Raw genomic sequence first — 15,580 nt, 5'->3', positions numbered from 1 at the left:
AAGAAATACAGTCCTTGAGAGACCTTCTGTCGAACACTCAGTGTGCAATACTTAACAGCCTACTGTTTACTGTTTTAGCCTTCAAAGTATAGGGCACTGTTTACTGTTTCAGCCTTCAAGAAGGGGCTGGAATGTAGATGAGACTAGTACCTCTTAGTTTTAACAGTCTCAGCAACTTCCCAACCCAATAATCAGCCGAATAGGACCTCCAAAAACAACCCATAAATTTCTGGGTAGGAGTAGTCTAGCAACAGTGGCCGAATGAAATAGTCTCAGCAGCAGTGATTCCAGGGGTATTTCGGCTACTTGACAGTCTAGAAAAGAGATAAAAAACAACCCAGAAATCTCTGGATTAAGTCAGACCAGAGGATAGCCGAATAGTAGCACTGTTTCCAAGGAAACTTTGGCCCTTTTAACAGTCCAAAACAATGAAAAATTAACCCAGAAGCAACTGAGCAAAGACTTACAATAAGAGAGTCTCTGGTTTGTACAATAAACCAGGCCGAACACTTGTCCTCTAGGATGACTTCGAAAAGCCTTTTCTCTGATTTTAAATCAGGCAAAGCAACTTGTTCTCTGATTCTTCCTGATCACCGAACCCTTCTCCAAGTGTGTAGAAGCTTGGGAACCCTCCAATGACCTCCAAGAATCAGGCGGATGACTGTAAATTCTCAGCCCTAGAACCTCCTCATGTAGTTGGTTGGACTAGAACCACATGAGGGACACGCCAAGCAGTGGCCTGCTCTGATACCAAGTTGAAAACAGTCCTAGAAGTAGGGACTGTGTTTGAAACAAAGGAAACTAGCAAGAGAAGATTAGAGAAGAAGAGAGAGCTGCGGCAAGAAGAGTTAGAGGATGAGAGTTTCGAACATAACCTCCCTCTAACTCTCTAATACACATTTATTAAGTTAATCTTTTAGTAATTACAAGAGAGGTCCTTAGTTGGACAAGAAATTACAAAAGAGGAGCATAAAAGAGTATGGGCCCAGAATAAGGCCCATTACAGAGAAGAACATAAAGATAACATACAGTAACAGCCTATGGGCCATTCGGCCCATCTTCTCTACAATGCACTAAAACAATATCTACGGGCATGGTTTGGCAGGTTCAGTGAAGTAGTGAAAGATTTTGGGAGGAAACAGTGTTAGGTAGACCATTCTGTGTTCAGCCATGACTCAAAAGATGGGAAAATCTTACTAGTGGTGTATGTGGATGATATTGTCATAACTGGGAGTGACAGTAATGGGATTGACAGGTTGAAGAAATTCCTATAGGACCACTTCAATACGAAAGATTTGGGTAAGCTGAAGTACTTCCTAGGAATAGAAGTTGCAAGGTCAAGGCATGAAATTAACTTATGTCAAAGAAAATATGTTCTTGATCTACTTGAAGAAACATGACTGTTAGGTGCTAAACCAACAGAGACTCCTATGGAACTTAATGTCAAGTTGAGTGTTGATATAGTAGAAAAGTTTGATGATCCTGGAAGATACAGGAGGTTGGTGGGAAAGTTGAATTATCTGACTATTACCCGACCAGATATATCATTTGTTGTGAGCATGGTGAGTCAGTTTATGCAACATCCTCGGATTCCTCATTGGGAAGCAGTTCTAAGGATTGTTAGGTACTTGAAGGGTGCTCCAGGTTGTGGTTTGCTATACAAAAGTGGAGGGACTCTTGAAATAGTAGGGTATACAAATGCTGATTGGGTTGGTTTTATATCAAACAAGAGATCAACTACAGGGTATTGTACCTTCCTTGGTGGCAACCTTGTAACTTGGAAGAGCAAGAAACAAATAGTGGTGGCAAGGAGTATTGCAAAAGCTAGGTACAGAGCTATGGTTCATACCACATGTGAACTAGTATGGTTGAAGAACTTGCTACAAGAGATGGGGTTCTTGGTTGACAAACCCATGAGACTATACTGTGATAACCAAGCTGCTGTTCACATCTCTTCCAACCCAATCTTCCATGAGAGAACCAAGCATATTGAGGTCGATTGTCACTTTGTGAGAGAGAAAGTGATAACCACATCTCATGTGAGCTCAGGAAATCAGTGGGCAGATCTCTTTACAAAGGGATTGTCTCGGAGCAGAGTAGATTATATTTGTGACAAGCTGGGACTATATGACATATACTCTCCAGCTTGAGGGGGAGAGTTAGAGTACACAAAACATGGGTATTTTAGTCATTTGGGTTTATTTATTTGAGATTGAAAGGTCTGTTTTATTCAAATTTAAGTTATGTGTCCCATCACTTATGAGGGACAATATGGTCTTTCTTGTAACTATGTTATTGGAGATAAATACAAGTGGGTCGACTAGAGGGAGGATGGATTTTCCTCTACTGGCCAAACCCTTCTTCTTCTTCTTCTTCTTCTTCTTCTTCTTCTTCTTCTCCTCCTCTTCTTCTTCTTCTTCTTCTTCTTCTTCTCCTTTTTCTCTACTGTAACCTAGGACTAAATAAGGTTTTCACAACTGATAACAAGGTTATAGCACTGTCCATTTAATGTAATATTTAAAAAGGAAATTAATAAGTAATAGCCCAGAAGATATATTGGACAAACATGAATAAGAAATTGTAACATACTAGGAAGGAAAAAAAAAACTAGCAATTCTGAAAATCAGGTAAATGAACCGTACCAATATACTGATACTATTAGCAAAACGTACACCCAACTCGGTCATCAAAACAAGGAGTGTTCCAGCAATAAATGCTGCCCACCTAAAATAGAACACACAAGTAAATTATAGTAACAGAATTCCAATGAGTAAAATATTGAAAACCATGAAGAAGATAGGCCCACTTTTGTGATGGATCCCTCGTGAAGTATTTGTTTGCCTTTTCATGTGAAATTGGCTCCTTGCCATCCATCAAATCAGATAATTCCATATCAAAGGTTGTTCCATGGTTACTTGATTCTGATCGATATGAAACCTGACAAGAGTAAAATTAGCATATACAAGGCAAAACGACTAACAAAAGAACAGAAAAGTCAAGGTATTTTATCATAACTACATGGGTTCATCATTCTGTATTATTAAACAATACTTACAATACTGAAATCATAAATAGGATTGTTAGAGTCAGTTAGAAAAGGGTACTTTCGTCTTTTCACTTTGTTGGATTGAAGTCTTTGTATGTATGAGTATTCGGCTGATAAGAGTTCTTATTAGCCTATACTTAAGTTTAAGTTGTCCTGTACTGGGCTTTTGTTAATGGGCCTAATCCTGTTTAATGTTTTAAGTTGTCTGGGTGTCCCATCACTAATCAGGGGCATTCTAGTAACTTCCTGTATCATTGTACTACATCATAATATAAATAATAGTACTGTCGACTGAGCAGTGCAGTTCGACATTCCAGCATCTCTTCTTCTTCTTCTTCTCTTTTCTGCTACTTCGGCTACAGTAATTTAGCTTTCATGGTATCAGAGCATTAACTTCTTCCTGGTTTCAGCTGGCACACACTCTCTTCTCTTGCTGTCTTTTCATCTTCTCTCTTCCTTTTCTAGGTTACTGCAGTGAAGACCTAGGGGTGTAAGAGAGTAAAGCAAGTTCGAACCTAGGGTTTCTCTTGGTTGTAGGACTCAAGGGAAGTATTTCCAGCAAATAGTAGCTACTTGGCTACTAAGAGAGGTATGTGTAGGACAGACCTAGTTGACGACTGATTTCAGCAGTCCTAGCACTAGCCGAAAGGGGCTTAGCTACTTCTACAGTTGCAGCTTCGGTGCTCCAGCAAGACTCGCACAGACTTAGCTTCTTTCCCGAACTGTTGCAGCCTCGAACTGTTCACTCGCTACTGTACCAGCACTGTGAACACTTCCACCAGCATAGCAATGTGGCAAACAGCTCCAAGTTCAGGGTGATTATCAGTTTGAAACCCCTCACCACTGCTGTGAGATTACCTAGGGAGCTGCCAGCTCCAGATTGTTCAGCACTGTGAACTCTAGTTGAGGACTGATGTCAGCAGTCCTAGTATTGGCCGCAAGGAAGGGCACTCTCTTTACAGTTGCAGTACTCAAAGTTCAAGTGGAGTCTGCATAGCACCATAGTTGAGAACCCTTAGCTTCATGTTGGTTACCAGCCCAGAACTCCTTGCTTGCTGTTGTAACTGAACTGTTTCAGAACTGTGACAGTCTCGGCAAGTCTGAAACTGTGTCGAGTGCTGTCAGAACCTGCTGTGATCATTTCAGCTAATCATATCTGCTCCAGAACTGGTTCAGAACCTTCAGAACTGCTTCGGCTAGTCTTAATTAGTGTCACCTACACAGTGGTGCAGTCAAGATGTCTTCAATACCCAGAGATGTTTCTTCTAGAGATAACAGGCCTGCGGCAAGTGGGAATTTTGTCACCAGCAACAATGATGACAACTCACAAAATACAACAAAAGTGTCTTCTTCTCCTATGGGACAGGTTGTTGATTCCTTTGGAACTAGTACTTTGGGCTTCACTGCTAGTGAGGTTGAGGTCCTTAGCAGGGCATTAGCTTGTCTAAGAAATAATTCTTTTGCTTCTACATCTCTTGCTAGATCAGGTACAGCCTCTGCCTTCAGTGCCACTAGCTCTATTGACTCTACTTCTTGGGTTATTGATTCCGGTGCTACTGACCATATGACACATATGTCTTCCCTATTCTCTTCATATCATTTGTTGTCTAGTCAGGATAAGATGAGAGTTGCTGACTGGTCTTTCTCCACTATCTCTGGAAAGGGAATTGTTGACCTAAGCAAGGACCTCTCTCTTAAATCAGTTTTACATGTTCCCAGTCTTACCTCAAATTTTTTGTCTGTTTCAAAACTTACCAAAAATTTGAACTGTAGTATAACCTTTTTTCCTACTCATTGTGTCTTCTAGGACAGATTGACAAGGAGAACGATTGGGTGCGGTCATGAGTATGGAGGCCTCTACTACCTTGATGCAGACATCGGCTCAACCTTACAAGCATCTGCTGCTAGTAATCCGGAAAGTGTGGAGTCAATAGCTAAGCTGCATCTTTGGCATGCTAGGCTAGGTCATGTGTCTTTCTCCTCATTAGAAATGTTGTTTCCCGAATTGTTTAAGGGCATTCCAAGTCAGAGTCTAACCTGTGAAGTATGTCAAATGTCAAAACAATGTAGAACTATGTATCCAATTTCCACCAATGAAATTTGTGCTCCTTTTGATTTGGTTCATTCTGATGTCTGGGGCCCTTCACCCATTGCTTCCTTTGATGGCTTCCGGTACTTTATCAGTTTTATTGATCACTACTCTCGTTGTACATGGATCTACCTATTAAAAGGACGGGATGAAGTACCAGGATAACCATGGCATTTTGCAAGATGATTGAAACACAGTTTAATAAGAAGATTAAGCAATTCAGGTCAGACAATGCTGCTGAATACTTTGAAAAATCCATGAACTTATTCATGGAAGATGCTGGCATACTATATTAGTCATCCTGTTCTTATACTCCTCAGCAGAATGGGGTTGCTGAGCGCAAGAATAGACATCTATTGGAGACAGCTCGAGCCTTACTATTCCAGCACAAAGTCCCCAAGCAATACTGATCTCAAGCTGTACTTTCTGCATCATATCTGATAAACCGGATGCCATCTAAGGTGTTGGGTATGAAAACCCCTTTCTCTGTTTTGTGCCCCACTCTTCCAGACTTTCCCCTTCCTCCTCAGGTCTTTGGCTGTATATGTTTCATACATGTGAAGGATCCAAAGAAGACCAAGCTAGATCCTAAAGCTACAAAGGGAATATTCTTGGGGTACTCTCCTACACAAAAGGGTTACAAGTGTTATGACCCTGTCTCCAAGAGAAAGTATGTCACCAGAGATGTGGTCTTCTTTGAGTCTCAACCCTATTTTCAGTCTTCTCAGAATCTTCTTTAGGGGGAGACTAGTGGGATGGAAGAGGATTCTCATTCTCCCTCCTTTTTTGTTCCCCTATCTGCCTCAGGTCTTCCATCCTCTCCTCCTACTCCTTGTTTTGACATTCCGGGTCAACCCAATGAGGCTCCCACTGTGCTGGTTACCTCTCCTGATGCTGCAGATGTTCCTGAAGGCTCCGGTAGGCAACAAAAAGAGATACTTACATACAACAGAAGAAAAAGGGGCCCTCAACCTCATGACAGCAACCAGTTGGACTCGGATCAATCTGTCTCTACAATCCAAGGTAATTTCAACTCTCATACTTCTGATTTGGATCTTTCTATTGCTCTTCGTAAGCATATCCGCTCTTGCACCACCCGACACCCCATTGCTGATTTTGTTTCTTACTCACATTTATCTCCTGCCTATCACTCCTTTGTGTCTGCTCTTTCTTCTGTGCGTGTTCCTTCTAGGTACTCAGAGGTTGTATCTGATCCAAGGTGGAAAGAAGTTATGAATGAAGAGATGAAAGCCCTAATGAAAGAAAGAACTTGGGAATTAGTGGATCTGCCAGAGGGGAAGACCACTGTTGGGTGCAAGTGGGTGAGCACAGGGAGGACGGGTCCATTGAAAGGTACAAGGCCAAACTTGTGGCAAAGGGGTTTACTCAGAAAGAAGGGATTGACTACAAAGAAACCTTTGCCCCAGTAGAAAAGCTCAACACAATTCGGGTTCTATTGTCACTAGCAGCAAATTTTTCATGGGAACTTCATCAGCTGGATGTGCAGAATGCCTTCTTAAATGGTGACCTTCATGAAGAGGTATTTATGGAACCTCCACTAGGCTATGACTTTAGTAGAAATGTGTGCAAACTGAGGAAAGCATTATAATGGGTTGAAGCAATCTCCCCGTGCATGGTTTGAGAGGCTCTATGGGGCCATGAAGAAAGTGGGGTACACTCAGAGTGGTGTAGACCATACCTTGTTCATAAGGAGACAGGATAGCAAACTTACTGCACTCATTGTTTATGTGGATGATACGGTAATTACCGGGAATGACTTGGAAGAGATAAAAAAACTGAAGGAGTTTCTAGCTTCTGAATTTGAGATCAAAGACTTGGGTCATTTGAGATATTTTCTTGGGATTGAAGTTGCCAGGTCAAGAGAGGGAATCTATATATGTCAGCGGAAGTATGTTCTTGACCTCCTAGAGGAAACAGGCATGATGGGGTGCAGGTCAGCAGATACTCCAATGGAACAGAATCATGGTCTGCAGGGATCAGTAGGGGAGGACTACTGTGATAAAGAGAGATACCAAAAATTGGTAGGGAAGCTGATATACTTATCCCTCACTCGGCCAGATATTGCTTATGCTGTGCATATTGTCAGTCAATTTATGCACTCTCCAAAGATCCCTTATATGAAAGCAGTTGAAAGTATTCTCAGGCACTTGAAGACTTGCCCAGGGAAGGAAATTCTCTTCAGGAAAAACAATAGAATTGAAATTGAAGCCTACACTAATGCAGATTAGGCTGGGTTTGTTGGAGACAGGAAGTCAACCTCGGGTTACTGTACATTTGTGGGAGGAAACCTGGTCACATGGCTCAGTAAGAAGCAGAATGTAGTGGCTAGGTCAAGTGCAGAAGCAGAGTATCGAGCTATGGCCCATGGGGTTGCTGAACTCTTATGGCTCAGAACTCTTCTTAATGAACTTGGCATTAAGGCTGAAGGTCCTCTCAGGCTGTATTGTGACAATAAAGCTGCCATCAACATTGCCAACAATCCTGTGCAGCATGACAGGACAAAACATATTGAGATTGATCGGCCCTTTGTTAGAGAAAGAATTGTCTCGGGTGAACTTTGTGTGCCTTATACTCCATTTGAGATGCAAATTGCAGATGTACTGACTAAAGGGCTGGCAACAACAAAGTTTAGGGACATGCTTGGCAAGCTAAACATGATTGATATCCATGCTTAGTTTGAGGGGGAGTGTTGGATTGAAGTCTTTGTATGTACGAGTATTCGGTTGATAAGAGTTCTTATTAGCCTATACTTAAGTTTAAGTTGTCCTGTACTAGGCCTTTGTTAATGGGCCTAATCCTATTTAATGTTTTAAGTTGTTTGGGTGTCCCATCACTAATCAGGGGCATTCTAGTAATTTCCTGTATCATTGTACTACATCATAATATAAATAATAGTACTGTCGACTGAGCAGTGCAGTTCGACATTCCAGCATCTCTTCTTCTTCTTCTCTTTTCTGCTACTTCGGCTACAGTAATTTAGCTTTCACACTTTATGTATTATGTTGGCTGTATGTCTCCTCACATGCAGGGGCATTTCAGTCTTTTGTATCTTATAATTTCAAATGCAAGTATATGGTTGACTGGGTTAGATATAGTCTAACTAGTTCAATACTTTCTCTCCCTCTTCTTCCTCTTCTTCTTCTTCTTCTTCTTCTTCTTTTTTCTTTCTCTCTCTTCTCTTCTCTGTTCGGCTGAACACTTTCATGGTATCAGAGCACCAGTATTAGAAGCCGACTGCAACCTTCTGTCTTCTCCTTCTCCTTCATTTTCGTTTTTTTTTTCTGGGTGTGAGAAATCTGGGTTAGAGAAGAAGGAACCCAGGTACCTGCGGCAACATCTAGTAGTTTCTGATATTAGGATTTCTATTTCTGCGGCAATACCAAAGGTTTCATGACAGTAAGGGTTCTGCAGCAACCTTTTTTTTTTTTATGGTGTGAGAAATCTGGGTTAGAGGACTGTGAAGTAACCCAGATTTTTGGTTCTGGTGACAGAAGGCAACTACAGCAGTTCGAGTGAACAAGAAATCCAAGGTTTTGTCTGTGTGAGGACTGCTGTCACTATATGTGACAGCTGTGGTGGTCGAGTGGGTGTAGTGGTTGTGGTCTGCCCTCTAATGAACAGTTTCAAGAGTGATTCTGGGTGTTTTTAAATCTGCTGGTGCGCAGATTAGTGGTGTTCACGGTGGCCGAATGCATGCTAGGGCAGGCTAGTGGTAACTTTTAAGTGTGTTGGTGTGGAAGTAGGACAGTAGTGCAGTAGGTGGAATTTGTTTTCGTGACCAGCTTCGTAGAGTGCTATGGCATCGGTTGGTGATTCAAGTGGTGACCAGAAATCGAGTGTGATGATATCTCCTGATTTTTTAAGTGTACAAATGACATCCATCAAACTCAACGGTGAAAACTATGTTCCGTGGGCCAAGTCGGTGGAAGTGTTTCTGAAGGCCAAGAAGAAAGTGAAACATGTACGGGAAGAGAAACTGAGTGCTGAATCCCCAGGGTTTAGTGATTGGGAGCAAGAGGATGCTCAGATCATGACATGGTTGTGGAACAGTATGGAGCCAAAAAAATCTGTATTAACTTCATGTTTTTAGATACAGCGAGGGATATTTGGGAACATGCGAAGAAACTCTATTCGGGACAAGACAATACTACAAGGGTTTATCAGCTTTATCAAGAATACTTCAGTTTGCGGCAGGGAAATCGGACTCTTAGAGAATATTATGCCAGCATGAAAAATCTTTGGAATGAACTTAACGTCCATCATCCCTTAACCTCAGACGGTAAAATTCAGCAACAACAAAGGGAACAACTTGATGTTACGTGGTTCTTGGTGGAACTGAAAGCAGAGTATGAACTGGTCAGGGCACAAATATTGGGAGGATCTGCTCTCCTGACTCTCGAAGAAGTGTTTTCCTGTCTCCGTAGGATTTCTCTTATCCCCTTAGAGAGTAATACAGCTTCAGAAAGATCGGCACTGGTTAGTACTCGAGGTGGTTCTTATGGGCAGAGAGGAGGTGGCCGTATAGTTAAGGGGGCCATAGTAATCCTATGGGTAGTCGAGGTTGTGATTCAGGGGGAGGTCGTGGCAGAGGAAGGGGGAGCACAACAAGGAAGTGCACATATTGTGGAAGAGGACACAGTTAATTTTTTTTATGATTTACATGGCCCACCATCCACACGAGCTAATCATGCAGTTGTTGGTGGTAGTGAAGTCAGTGATACTCAACCAATTGGTCCAATATCTTCTATAGTCACAACTACTTCTAGAAGGGAAATGATGAGTATTCCTAGAGAGTATGAGAGATTTGTTCAGGCCACTGCACATTAGAACACTGCCACCCTTGCTCATTCAGGTATAGCTTGCCTAGCATCCAAACCCTCACCCTGGATAATTGACTCTGGAGCCTCTGATCACATGACCGGAACTCCAGGTGTGTTTTCCTCCCTTTCTCCAACCTCTACATCGAATAATGTTACCCTTTCTAATGGATCTACTTCCCCCATCTACGGTGTTGGTAATGTTACCACTGCATCTCTACCTTTGTGTTCTATCTAATATGTTCCAAAATTTCCTTTTAATCTTATGTCTGTTAGCAAACTAACCAAATCTCTAAATTGTTCCATCACATTTTACCCTTTATCTTGTGCTTTTTAGGATCTAACGACGGGGAAGAAGATTGGTGGAGGGCATGAAGCTGGCGGATTGTATTATCTTGATGGTGGAGGCTCTACAGTTGCGCTTCTAACCTCCTTGACTCCCCTTCAGTGGCATTGTAAACTCAACCATCCATCTCTTCAGGCTCTCAAGCTTCTCATTCCATCATTGAGTAGTCTGTCATCTTTGTAGCGCGGGTTGTGTCAGTATGGGAAACACCACCAGGTTTCAGTTGAAAAACAGCCCACTTGATGTATGGAACTGTTTGAGATTAGATGCAAACCAGAAAATAAACAAACAAGAGAGGAAGAGAAGAGAGCTGGCGGCAATGAGTGTTAGAGAGTAAGAGGTTCGAACATTACCATTCTCTAACACTCTAAACATCTTATTAATAAGTTAATCTTTAACGAATTACAGAGAGGCCCTTGAGTGGGCAGGAAAATACAAAAAACAGAACATTACAGAGTATGGGCCCAGAATAAGGCCCACAACAAAGAGAAACATAATATAACATGAAATGACAGTCTATGGGTCATTTGGCCCATCTTCTCTACACTCCCCCTCAAGCTGAGCATAGATGTTAATCATGCCTAGCTTGCCAGTGTCATGTTGAAGCCTTGCCTTGGAAATGCCATTGGTGAGGAAATCTGTCAATTGTCCTTCAAAAGTAATGAATGGAAGACACACTTCACCGGAGGAGACTCTTTCACGAATAAAGTGTCTATCAACCTCAATATGTTTGGTTCTATCATGTTGTACCGGGTTGTGAGCAATGTTGATGGCAGCCTGATTATCACAGTACAACATCATGGGTTTGTCATGATCAATCCCAAGTTCTTCCATTAAGGACCTTAGCCACAACAATTCCGAGACTCCATGTGCCATGGCTCTCTATTCTGCTTCTGCGGAGGATCGAGCCACAACTGTTTGTTTCTTACTCCTCCAAGAGACAACATTACCAGCCACCAGACTGCAATACCCTGAAGTAGATCTTCTATCATCAATATTTCCAGCCCAATCAGCATCAATATAGGCTTCAAGTTTCAGATGACCATGTTTGGAAAATAGAATTCCTTTTCCTGGAGAGCCTTTCAGATAGCACAAAATCCGTTCTGTTTCTGCCATATGGGTATCTCTAGGAGCATGCATGAATTGACTAATGCAACTGAATATCTGGCCTAGTCATGCACAGGTACAAAAGCTTCCCAAGAAGTCTCTGAAAGACCCCTTTGTCTTCCAACAAAGTTCCATCCGAAGCTGAAAGTTTGTGACTCATATCAATAGGAGTTGTAGTTGGTCTTGCACCCAATTTTCCAGTTTCAGGCAACAAATCAAGAAAATATTTCCTCTGGGAAATAAGAATCCCATCCCTGCATCTGGCAACTTCTATGCCAAGGAAGTATCTCAACTCCCCTAGATCCTTAATCTCAAATTCTATATGAAGGAAAGACTTAAGGGCCAGAATGCCTGAGGTATCATCACCAGTCACTATAATGTCATCAACATACACAATGAGATACACTACTAGAGATCCACTTTTCTTCACAAAAAGAGTATGATCTGACTGTGTCTGAACATAGCCGAATTTAACAAGTGCAACTCTAAATCTCTCAAACCAGGCTCTAGGAAATTGTTTGAGGCCATAAAGAGATTTCTTTAGTTTACATACCTTTCCTTGCATATCTTTCCCATACATTCCTGGAGGAAGACACATGTAGACTTCCTCATGTAAGTCACCATTCAAAAATGCATTCTTTACATCTAACTGATAGAGAGGCCAATCAAAGTGAGCTGCCAGAGATAAAAGAACCCTCACAGATGTCATCTTAGCAACAGGCGCAAAAGTCTCCAGATAGTCAATCCCATATGTTTGTGTATACCCTTTTGCAACAAGCCTAGCCTTGTACCTCTCAATAGTTCCATCAGCTCTGTATTTAATGGTGAAAACCCACTTGCACCCAACCGGATCCTTCCTTTCAGGCAAATTCACCACCTCCCAAGTACCATTTACATGTAGAGCATCCATTTCGGTTTCCATGGCATCTCTCCATTCTGGAATCCCAAGAGCTTCTGATACAGACCTAGGAATGGGGTTAGAAGCAACTGAAGAGAGGTAGGCACAATATGAGGGTGAAAGTAGGTCATAAGAAAGGTGTTTGGAAATGCAGTGTGCAGTACACTTCCGCTTTCCTTTCCTAACAGCAATGGGGACATCAAGATCTAGGAAGGATGATTCCAAGGGAGCTGAAGCAGTGCCTGTTATCTCATCTGTGATTGGGAATGTATGAGCCTCATCTGTTGTAAGGGAAAGCACTTGCTCATTACTGGATATGTGCCTTTGATACACTTTGGGATTATGGGTAGGGCGAGGAGGTAAAGAAATAGGAGCACTAGGACAAGAGGAATGAAGTGGCTGATCCTCCTTTGATTCATTTGGTGAGGATACAGATTTGTCAAGAGACTCAACTGGGACAGGAAGGGGAAGAGCAAAAACTTGTGACAGACTCTCCCCCTGTTGACAATGTCCTTCCTGAGAGGAACCATAAAAAGGAGAAAGTTCATCAAAGGTAACATCCATAGAGACATGTCGGGTGCTAGTCTTTGGATCTAAACAACAATAACCCTTTTGTGTGGGAGAGTAACAAAGGAATATGCATTTGTGGGTTTTTGGTTCAAACTTGTGTCTCTAAACACTTGGAATGTGAACATAACAAATACAGCCAAACACACGAAGAGGAATTGGGAAGAGATCCTTGTCTGGATGAAGAAGACTAAAGGGGGATTTAAACCCTAAAACCCCGGATGGCATACGGTTTATGAGATAGGTAGCAGTAAGTACAACATCACCCCAAAATCTTGTGGGAACATGTGAGGCAAATAAAAGGCTCCTTGCAACTTCAACAATATGTCTATTTTTCCTCTCAACAAATCCATTTTGTTCAGGGGTTCTAACACAGGAGCTTTGGTGAATAACCTCCATGTCAGAGAGATACAAGAATAAACTCTTCTCAAAATACTCTTTTGCATTGTCAGATCTGAAAACCTTAATTCTGGTATCAAATTGAGTTAAAACAAACTCATGAAATTGCCTCACAAGTCTTGGGACTTCATCTCGGGATTTCATTAAGTATATCCAAGTGAATCTAGAAAAGTCATCAATAAACAGGATAAAGTATCTGTAACCCCCCATAGAGGATAAGTGGTAAGGCCCCCACACATCAGAGTGTACAATATGAAAAAGAAAAGAAGATCTTTTATTGCTCACGGGGTAATTTTTTCTACAATGCTTTGACAACTGACATGACTCACAATTGAGACTGGACACACTAACTCCCTTAAACAGTTTGGGAAGCAAATGACTTCAAGCAGAAAAAGGTAAATGACCCAACCGACAATGACTCAACATAATTTGACTGACAGACTCTAAAGAAGTAGAACCAAAAGCAACATTCTTGGGATGATCAAAGCATTGGACAGGGGTGTCGAGCAAGTATATTCCATTCGCTTCATGGCCACTCCCAATCACCTTCCGAGACTTTAGGTCCTGAAACACACAGTGAGAAGGGAAAAATGTTACACAACAATTCAATGACTTGGTCAAGCTACTTACAGATAACAAGTTGGTATTTAACTTAGGTACATGAAGAGTGAAAGATAAGAGTAAAGAGTATGTAGGCTTGGCAGTTCCCTTACCAGAAATAGGGGCAAGAGAACCATCAGCTAAGGTCATTTTGTCACGACCAGGAAGCAAATCATATGACACAAACAAAGTGGAAAGGTTGGTCATGTGATCAGAAGCACCTGAGTCAATGATCCAAGGGGTCTTGGGATTACCTGAGGTGGATGCATGGTTAGCGGAAGCCCTTATACTTGAGTGAGCAAAGGCAATGGTGGTTGAACTTCCAGAAGGGATGGATGATGAAGATGCACCTTCAAACTGATTGATCATCTTTCCAAACTTCTCATATTCAGCTTTCTTGGCTGCCAACTGTGCACTGGTAGATTCAACCTCTGTATCTGTGCCTGTGGTTGCATGTGCACTTCTTGTCTTTGTACTATCATTCTTCTTCTGGAATCTGATAGGTACAAGATTGGGATGCAACTTCCAGCACTTGTCCTTTGAATGTTTCGGCTTCTTATAATATTCACACACCACTTCTTTCCTTCCTGAGCCACTGTGAGCTTCTGTAACCCCTTTGGATTTAATTCCCATATTTGCAAAATGATCATTAATACCAACTCCTTGAACTTGCACTTGCCTTCTACTTTCTTTACTGCTGACCAGAGTATATGCTTGTGACAATGAAACATCTTCCTTGGACAAGATGTTTTGCTTTGTAATATCATATTCAGAATTCAGCCCTATCAAGAACTCAAACACCCTATTCCGTTCAACCAATTTCCTGTATGTTTCAGCATCCTTAGGGGTATCCCATGTCACAGCCTCTATCAAATCAATCTCTTGCCATATAGATTTTAGGGCTGAGAAATATGCTGCAAGTGACTTCTCCCCCTGTCTTAGATTCTTCACATCACTTCTCAGTTTGTAAGCTCTAGCAACATTCAACTTCTGGGAGTAAGTTTCTGCAACACTATCCCAAATTTCCTTAGCCGAGTTCATCCACAGATAATGCTGACTAATCTGTGGTTGCATTGAGTTCACAAGCCACCCAATCATTGTGTAGTTTTCTTGCACCCATCTCTCATAAGATGGATCATCCTCTAGAGGAGCTTTCTTGCTCCCAGAAATAAAACCCCATTTTCCTTTGTTACAAATATGAATTTTCACTGATTGTGACCAAGCCAAGTAGTTGGTCCCATCAAGCTTAATTGTAGTTACAGCCAGCATAGAATCGGTTGGGGTTCCCAAAATCTGTCCATATTCAGCAGCATTCTTGTTTTCAAGCCTTGAGAAATCCATCATGTAAAGGCTCCAATTAGGATTTTCAATAGGTTTCCCAAGGTACTGGGGTCTTGATGAGTTTAGTTTGAGCGGAATAGGTAACAACAACTAGCTCACAGAATCAGTTCAATCTTGATAACTGTGACAGTCCAGTTTGGTGGTAGTTCATTCTTTACTGTTTTATCCTTCAAAGAACACCCAGCAAACCACTAATCACAAGGTATTTTAGGTTCCCAACAGCCGTTGTCCCAAAGAGAAGAAAAAAAAGGCCATAGTCCTTAAGCGACCTTTTGTCGAACACTCAGTGTGCAGTAGTTAACAGCCTACTGTTAACTAGAAGAAACCACTTCAAAGTGTTCAATATAGG

General features: G+C 41.7%; 1 protein-coding gene across 1 annotated transcript in view; it reads right to left on the bottom strand.

Annotated features, from left to right (window-relative positions):
* Positions 1–15,580, bottom strand: part of LOC148852579 (L-arabinokinase-like) — a 138,311-nt gene that overhangs the window by 29,684 nt on the left and 93,047 nt on the right. The window contains exons 15-16 of the mRNA XM_088945832.1: positions 2,807–2,937; positions 2,609–2,724 (exon numbers count right to left, since the gene is read on the bottom strand). Coding sequence (XP_088801958.1) covers positions 2,609–2,724; positions 2,807–2,937 — 247 coding nt within the window. The remainder of the gene's footprint in view (positions 1–2,608; positions 2,725–2,806; positions 2,938–15,580) is intronic.

This window comes from Nelumbo lutea, chromosome 5 (genome assembly GCF_056320005.1).
Source record: "Nelumbo lutea isolate HS-2025 chromosome 5, American lotus-T2T, whole genome shotgun sequence".
Classification (NCBI taxonomy): domain Eukaryota; kingdom Viridiplantae; phylum Streptophyta; class Magnoliopsida; order Proteales; family Nelumbonaceae; genus Nelumbo; species Nelumbo lutea.
The sequence above is the reverse complement of the archived record's forward strand: the minus strand, read 5'-3'. Positions and strand labels throughout refer to the sequence as shown.